Source organism: Anabrus simplex, chromosome 5, assembly GCF_040414725.1.
Source record: "Anabrus simplex isolate iqAnaSimp1 chromosome 5, ASM4041472v1, whole genome shotgun sequence".
Lineage (NCBI taxonomy): Eukaryota > Metazoa > Arthropoda > Insecta > Orthoptera > Tettigoniidae > Anabrus > Anabrus simplex.
The window spans coordinates 48,847,957-48,857,190 of NC_090269.1; the positions used below are offsets into that span (position 1 = coordinate 48,847,957).

Genomic DNA, 9,234 nt, shown 5'->3' on the forward strand with positions numbered 1-9,234 from the left:
TCATTGCGCTTCAGGAACTTTCAGCTTAATTTGGATTTTTATGTTCTTTCTAGTTATCGAAGCACTAATTATACCTGACATTCTTGAGCTCGTAAATATAACAGGTTGCAGCAATCTTCTACTGACGAAGTAACTGTATGAGTTGGACATGACCGATTCCAGTGAAACTTGGTGTGCTGATCAATTAAGACGTCATAAACTTAATGGTAGTAGTCGTTCTGCCGTAGAGTAATAATTGCATACTTCAAAGATAGTACTTTGTTGCTGCAGTTTCAAATAGAACATGGTCTACCGACGACATCGATTCCAATGAAACATGGTTAGATGATCGGTGAAGACATGAGAACACATCTGCTGTTGTACTTTGGCTATCCACAGCATGATAAAATGAGTGATTCTGAACAATAATCTGGTGATTACTAATAAGTGAGTACACTCATGAGGAATTTGATTAGATGTATTTGCCATAGGGGGGAAATGGTGCTGTGCTCGGCCCGACGAAGGAAAGCATGGCATGTAACAGCGAGGACGTCAGACCACGTACGGGCTGTACTACAGGATGGGTGAAGGTAGTAGAACATGCGCTCAGATTGTAGGCCACTCCATATTTGAAGTCGTGCAGGCACTGGGCTTTCTAAGGGCCACCGTATCAAGAGTGCACCATGAGTGGATTCGGGCCAAATCACTGCCGCCAGGGTCAACTGTCGTGGTGTACGACTCGTTGATGACAGGGGTCGCCGTCGGCTAGCTTAGGATTGTAAGAACGATAAGACGGGCCACAGTGCAGCAGATCACTCGTCATTTCGGTGCTGGACAGCAACGACGTACTGTATGAGGAGCCATACTAACCACAACTAACCCCTCGCCATGTGGTACAGAAGCTAGCGTTCCACGCGGGTACTTCTGCTCACACCCGTCATAAGTCACAACGACTGACATCTGATATCAGTCGATCCTCAGCTCTACTAATTTCATAAAGGTGATCGCTGATAATAATCATTAATCACATACTACATGACAGTTATCTGCATTAAGATAAGTGAAACTAGGGATACAAATGACGAAAAGGCAACCATCCGATCCCTTGCACAACAGCAAACATGAGAGAAAAGGAAACATAATCCAGGGAATAGCTAATCTTCCTACGATTACTGCAGGTTTGACTAGAAATGAAATGGCGTATGGCTTTTAGCGCCGGGAGTGCCCAAGGACAAGTTCGGCTCGCCAGATGCAGGTCGTTTGATTTGACGCTCACAGGCGACCCGCGCGTCGTGATGAGGATGAAATGATGATGAAGACGACATGGACACCCAGCCCCAGTGCCAGCGGAATTAACCAATTATGGTTAAAATTCCCGACCCTGCCAGGAATCGAACCCGGGACTCCTGTGGCCAAAGACCAGCACGCTAACCATTTAGCCATGGAGCTGGACGGTTTGACTAGAAATGTATTCCGTGAGCTTCCGTAGGTATCTGAGCTCTATGCAGTAGTGTTCTCCCTGTGGGTGAGAGTGTTGGACACATTTACGGAATCCCTTGGCTGTCGTAAGAGGTGACTGAAAGGGGGAGACCGGGGGCTCTCAACTTGGGAGCGTGGTTTAGTGTGGTTGAGTCGGGTGTTGCTTCTACTTTCTTGTGCAACCCCTCACTTTCATCTTTACTATCTACCTCTCTTTGCCAGTTCTTGTTCTCTTCTGACCTCGACGATATTAAGCTCACGAGGTCGAGGGAGTCTTTCTTTTTCACGCCGTCCTGACCTTTCGCTTTCTTCGATGATCGGAACTTTTTATTTTTGTCCCTCTGATTAGTGTGAAGAGCGGATGATTGCCCAAATTGTCCTTCCTCTTGAAACAATAACCACCACCACCGTCACGCACGTAGTAGTCAGTGACTGTGTGTCGACGACAATAATGGCAGGGTGAAGCCTTTTATGCTTTCCACCAGCGGCGGTTCTTTAAAAATTTTGCCTCGGTCTCGTGATAGGTCGCATAGTTTATACTTGGTGTGTATCAGTGGTGGAGTGTCGACCTTCGGATCTCAAGACAGCGGGTTCAAACCAGGCAGAGGTAAGCGGATATTTGAAGGGCGGACAGAAATCCATTCCACACTCCATGTGGTATTATGTCGGCATTCTAAATGATCTCTTGTGACACATTAGGTGTTGACCCGATACAATTAATTAAAACAGCCATAGACGCCCAAGAGAGATTCGGTTTACTCTACCGTGTAGTAGGCGTAGAGTAAAATGGAACGTCGAAATTGACGAGCAAGCAGCCAGATTGCGTCAAATTAAAATGTCTGCACACGGTAACTGAGGCCACACGATTATTATTATTATTATTATTATTATTATTATTATTATTATTATTATTATTATTATTATTATTATTATTATTATTATATGGTTCATGTTTGTGGGTTACTGTAGTCACGTCCTAGTTCGTGAACCATGGGCAACGGCTGAGTGGCCTAGTGAGTGGTCCTGAGAGTCGGGATACCAGTTGCTATGGAATGGGAGTGGGCATCTCGGACATATTCTGAGTCATGGCCCTCCTTGTGCTCAGGCGGCTAGGACTATACAATCCACCGGTGGTCCATAACCCGTTAGAGGAGAGATCCTCACTTGGACTATGTGCAAGTAGGGCAGCATCCTGCTTCATGAATCGACCGAGCTCAGAACATTTTAAGCAAGCCTCGGACCTATGGGAGTAACGGGGTCCCACTCCCATTTGACAGGCGAGGGACTCCTTGGAAACAACTTGGCGAACGAAATGGAATTCGATGGGGAGCTATCAATATTAATGGGGCTTATGGAAGAAAGAAAGTAGAACTGGCTGAGTCAGCAAAGAGGATGCATCTGGATGTGCTAGGAGTAAGTGATATTCGGGTAAGGGGAGATAACGAGGAAGAGATAGGAGATTATAAAGTGTACTTGACGGGTGTTAGAAAGGGAAGGGCAGAGTCTGGGGTAGGGCTCTTTATCAGGAATACCATTGCACGGAACATAGTTTCTGTTAGACACGTAAATGAGCGAATGATTTGGGTAGATTTGTCAGTTGGAGGAATTAGGACTAGAATTGTGTCCGTGTATTCACCATGTGAGGGTGCAGATGGGGATGAAGTTGACAAGTTTTATGAAGCATTGAGTGACATCGTAGTCAGGGTAAACAGCAAGGATAGAATAGTGCTAATGGGCGTTTTCAATGCGAGAGTTGGGAATAGAACTGAAGGATACGAAAGGGTGATTGGTAAATGTGGGGAAGATATGGAAGCTAATGGGAATGGGAAGCGTTTGCTGGACTTCTGTGCTAGTATGGGTTTAGCTGTTACGAATACATTCTTCAAGCATAAGGCTATTCACCGCTACACATGGGAGGCTAGGGGTACCAGATCCATAATAGACTATATATTAACAGACTTCGAATTCAGGAAATCTGTTAGGAATGTACGAGTTTTCCGGGGATTTTTCGATGATACAGACCACTATGTGATCTGTAGTGAACTAAGTATCTCTAGGCCTAAGGTAGAGAAAGTGAAATCTGTCTGCAAACGAATAAGGGTAGAAAATCTCCAGGACGAGGAAATTAGACAGAAGTACATGGATATGATTAGTGAGAAGTTTCGAACAGTAGACAGTAAGCAGGTTCAGGATATAGAAAGTGAATGGGCGGCATACAGGGATGCTGTAGTAGAAACAGCCAGGGAGTGCCTTGGAACAACTGTGTGTAAAGATGGGAAAAGGCGAACATCTTGGTGGAATGATGAAGTGAGAGCAGCTTGTAAACGTAAAAAGAAGGCTTATCAGAAATGGCTCCAAACAAGGGCCGAGGCAGATAGGGAGTTGTATGTAGATGAAAGAAACAGAGCGAAACAAATAATTCTTGAATCCAAAAAGAAGTCATGGGAAGATTTTGGTAATAACCTGGAAAGGCTAGGTCAAGCAGCAGGGAAACCTTTCTGGACAGTAATAAAGAATCTTAGGAAGGGAGGGATAAAGGAAATGAACAGTGTTTTGAGTAATACAGGTGAACTCATAATAGATCCCAGGGAATCACTGGAGAGGTGGAGGGAATATTTTGAACATCTTCTCAATGTAAAAGGTAATCATCCTGGTGGTGGTGTGAACAGCGAAGCTCAAGGGGAGGAGGAAAATGATGTTGGTGAAATTATGCTTGAGGAAGTGGAAAGGATGGTAAATAAACTCCATTGTCATAAGGCAGCAGGAATAGATGAATTTAGACCTGAAATGGTGAAGTATAGTGGGAAGGCAGGGATGAAATGGCTTCATAGAGTAGTAAAATTAGCGTGGAGTGTTGGTAAGGTACCTTCAGATTGGGCAAAAGCAGTAATTGCCCCTATCTATAAGCAAGGGAACAGGAAGGATTGCAACAACTATCGAGGTATCTCACTGATTAGTATACCAGGCAAAGTATTCACTGGCATCTTGGAAGGGAGGGTGCGATCAGTCGTTGAAAGGAAGTTGGATAAAAACCAGTGTGGTTTCAGACCACAGAGAGGCTGTCAGGATCAGATTTTCAGTATGCGCCAGGTAATTGAAAAATGCTACGAGAGGAATAGGCAGTTGTGTTTATGTTTCGTAGATCTAGAGAAAGCATATGACAGGGTACCGAGGAAAAGATGTTCGCCATACTGGGGGACTATGGAATTAAAGGCAGATTATTAAAAGCAATCAAAGGCATTTATGTTGACAATTGGGCTTCAGTGAGAATTGATGGCAGAATGAGTTCTTGGTTCAGGGTACTTACAGGGGTTAGACAAGGCTGTAATCTTTCACCTTTGCTGTTTGTAGTTTACATGGATCATCTACTGAAAGGTATAAAATGGCAGGGAGGGATTCAGTTAGGTGGAAATGTAGTAAGCAGTCTGGCCTATGCTGACGACTTGGTCTTAATGGCAGATTGTGCCGAAAGCCTACAGTCTAATATCGTGGAACTTGAAAATAGGTGCAATGAGTATGGTATGAAAATTAGCCTCTCGAAGACTAAATTGATGTCAGTAGGTAAGAAATTCAACAGAATTGAATGTCAGATTGGTGATACAAAGCTAGAACAGGTCGATAATTTCAAGTATTTAGGTTGTGTGTTCTCCCAGGATGGTAATATAGTAAGCGAGGATGAATCAAGGTGCCGTAAAGCTAATGCAGTGAGCTCGCAGCTGCGATCGATTGTATTCTGTAAGAAGGAAGTCAGCTCCCAGACGAAACTCTCTTTACATCGGTCTGTTTTCAGACCAACTTTGCTTTACGGGAGCGAAAGCTGGGTGGACTCAGGATATCTTATTCATAAGTTAGAAGTAACAGACATGAAAGTAGCAAGAATGATTGTTGGTACAAACAGGTGGGAACAATGGCAGGAGGGTACTCGGAATGAGGAAATAAAGGCTAATTTAGGAATGAACTCGATGGATGAAGCTGTACGCATAAACCGGCTTCGGTGGTGGGGTCATGTGAGGCGAATGGAGGAGGATAGGTTACCTAGGAGAATAATGGACTCTGCTATGGAGGGTAAGAGAAGTAGAGGTAGACCAAGACGACGATGGTTAGACTCGGTTTCTAACGATTTAAAGATAAGAGGTATAGAACTAAATGAGGCCACAACACTAGTTGCAAATCGAGGATTGTGGCGACGTTTAATAAATTCACAGAGGCTTGCAGACTGAACGCTGAAAGGCATAACAGTCTATAATGATAATGTATGTATTATTATTATTATTATTATTCAACAAGTAATGGTTTAAGGGTGCGAGATCCAGTGACCTCTGGAGCCTACGTTAAGGGTCTCTACGACCTTACCTTTCGATACCGTTGGTTTGACAGTGTGGTCACACGGCCGTATGATTATTATTCCCCTACTCCAAAAGTTCCTTTCGCAGGAATTGTCTAACGTTCCCAACTTGAGGTTTGTCTGTCATGTAAACTATTACATTTGGCTTTGCGTCGCATCGACGCAGGTAGGTCTTATGGCGACGATGGGTTAAGAAAGGACTAAGAGTAGGGAAGAAAGCGGCCGTTGCCTTTATTAAGGTACAGCCCCAGCATTTGCTGGTGTGAAAATGGGAAACCACGAAAAACCATCTTGAGGGCTGCCGACAGTGGAGTTCGAGCCCACTATTTCCCGAATGCAAGCTGATAGTTGCGCGCCCCTAACCCCACGGCCAACTCGCTCTGTCGTAAACTATTAGAATTTGTTCTGGGGTATTTAGTGATTTAAAGAAATAATATGTTCAAGTGATGCACATTGATTTACGATCATGAGGTGCATACTATATAAGGCTTGTTGTATGCTAACTTTCCTAAGGGCTTGTCTTTGAATCATGAGACAACTACGCATGTAGTTTCGTTTGTGAAGATAGCTTTTCAAGATGACTTTCAAAACATAATTATTTGTCTTGTTTGTTGAGTGTTACTTCCAACTTAATGTTAATATCAACACCTGTTTTATCACTGTTTAACTTACTTTGTTGAAGTATCCATGAACCGTATTGGCGAATACTAGGAACACCAGCACGATGGTTAATTGCATGATATCTGAACTGGTATACAGAACTTAGTTTCTGTGGCATTCTCTTTATTCATCGTTACGGATGGCCTACAATCTTATTTCCTGTCCTGATGAATAACGCAGATATATTCACTTTTGTTACCATATTACATTAAATTATGTCCTTGTGATGATAGGAATGAATATATGGCTATTAAAATAAAATTATTGTGGGTTCCTTTTTTCGCTACATTTATTCTCCCTTACACGTAATAGTATGCTGCATCCGCCGGGGCACATCTTAGGCAGGATAGGTCCACGTTTATGTCATAATTCATATAGGTATCAACAATTATTATTATTATTATTATTATTATTATTATTATTATTATTATTATTATTATTATTATTATTATTATTATTATTATTTTAGAACTTGCTATACGTCGTACCGACACAGATAGGTTCTACGACAACGATGGGATAGGAAAGGACTATGAGTGGAAAGGAAACGACTGTGGCCTTAAATAAGACAGCCTCAGTATTTACCTTGTATGAAAATGGGAAAACACGGAAAATCATCTCCAGGGCTGCTGACAGTCGGGTTCGAACCCACTATCTCCCGAATACAATGCTGCTTGCTCGGTAAAATTATTTTACAGTGTGCGTTCCTTTATTTACCCAAAAAGCGAGCGGATTCATGTGCGTAATTATCAGCTATGGGCTGTCATGATAAAATATATTTTTCTTATTCTTCCACATTTTTTCATTTTCATTTTCACATACACCGCGAGAAATGAGTTGCATAGTTAGGAAAGTGACAAGCAGCGTTTAGAGGAAATTTGAAGCTAATGTGGTCAATAGAACTCGTTTTGAAAACGTCGAAGTGCACCCTTTTAATAACGAAGTGTGGGTACACCTCTGTGTATAATATGGCCAAGAAATCTCCTTTAATGTGCTCCTTTATTTTGGCTGTGCCTGTACTCTGTGACGGCCTTTCAACTGATCTTTTACGTCAGGAAGTTTACCTGGTTAAAAAAAGGATATTATGTGACATCTCTTCAAAATAACCGACATCCACGGCGTACGTTGGGTTTCGGACATCGTCTTCAAGTTGTCGCGTACAACTAGACACAATTACACATTGCACCGTCATATATCGAAGTACCTAATTATGCCGCGAATACTCTATAACATCGTAAGGAATTATTTCCTTTTGTCACCAAAATATCGCTAAACACAAGCAGTGGTTATATGATATTGAATGTGGGGTCTGATAACGATGTACACCACCTACCTGTCGAAAGAATTGGAGCAAACTCAAGCATTTTAGATTACACATTCCACTCATGCGTAATGGCGGTTGCATATACAGCAAGGCGCATCTTGCCTCGTCTCGAATTATTCACGCCTCTTAGAATTTTATAATTATGTTATACTGCGTCAAAATAGACCTGCGTAGAAATGACGCCCTAGTCGCTTGTTGACACGTATTTACGGAGTGGAGTAGGCGCGCGGTTTGCTATTCGCATACCCGGCACAAACAACATTCGGCTCCGACTACCTGTAAGCCTACGACACGCTGCTCGGCACACAATACGGGGACAACGCTCTCGAGATATCTCGAAATTTCTCGCGAGAAGTAGTGCATGCGCTAGTCTCGAGAAATCTCGAAACCTCGTCTCAGACTGCTCATCACTAGTTATGAGAGATTGTTTCGATCCTTCGACCCACTGGTTCCACCGATGCCATTCACCTCCATATACCGGCAAAAAGGCTACGACGCCTACAAACTGCTTATACAAAACAAAACACTCAGCCCTTCGCTATTTCACGGCGAAGTTTCACAAGTCTGGCATATTTATCTTCTCATGCAGGAACCTTGTCTAGTTGACACAATTCATGGCAACGCTCAGCTGGGCAACACAAAACTCCCCCCCCCCCCCCCCGCCCTTTTCCAATAGAGATAACTTCTCATACGGGCTCGCTTTCTCGGCCTCATCATCACTCGTTATACTATATATCTTGCGTCTAGTCCAATGATCCACAGACTCGTACTTTCAATAGAAAGTCCTCGATGTTTATTCATACATCGAGTATCAGGAATATAATTCTTACCTCTCATCTCAATATGCCATAGATCCGGATTCGTGCCTTGTGGTCAGGCCTGTGGTAGCTTGCCGGAATTACTTTGAAAACCCTTTTAAGGTGCAACGTTGGGTAGAATCATTATCTTTACATGCCTTATCCTAACATTCCATGCAAACCTATTCCTTATGTTGCCACTATCTCATAGTAAAAGCTCCCCGATCGACGTCCTGAAAGGTAGCGCCGTCCTTCATCTTTGGATGACCTTGTTGTTTGAGTTATCAGTCCATAGACTGGTTTGATGCAGAACTGCATTCCACCCTATCCTGTGCTAACATTTTCATTTCTACATAACTGCTGCATCGTACATCTGCTCAAATCTGCTTGTCATATTTCATACCTTGGTCTACCCCTACCGTTCTTACCCCCTACACTTCCTTCAAAAACCAACTGCACAAGTCCTGAGTGTCTTAAGATGTGTTTCACTCTCTCTCTCTCTTCGTCTCGTCAAATTTAGCTGCAACGATCTCCTCTCACCAATTCGATTCAGTATCTCTTCATTCGTGATTCGATTCAGTATCTCTTCATTCGTGATTCGATCTATCCATCTCACCTTCAGCATTCTTCTGTAACACCACATTTCAAAA

The 9,234-nt window shown here is 42.9% G+C and overlaps 1 protein-coding gene across 1 annotated transcript in view; it reads right to left on the reverse strand.

The window, feature by feature from the left end:
* LOC136874314 (uncharacterized) overlaps positions 1 to 6,546 on the reverse strand; it is a 30,648-nt gene extending 24,102 nt beyond the window's left edge. The window contains exon 1 of the mRNA XM_067147957.2: positions 6,476 to 6,546. Coding sequence (XP_067004058.2) covers positions 6,476 to 6,541 — 66 coding nt within the window. The 5' untranslated portion in view covers positions 6,542 to 6,546. The remainder of the gene's footprint in view (positions 1 to 6,475) is intronic.
* Positions 6,547 to 9,234: the final 2,688 nt, after the last annotated feature.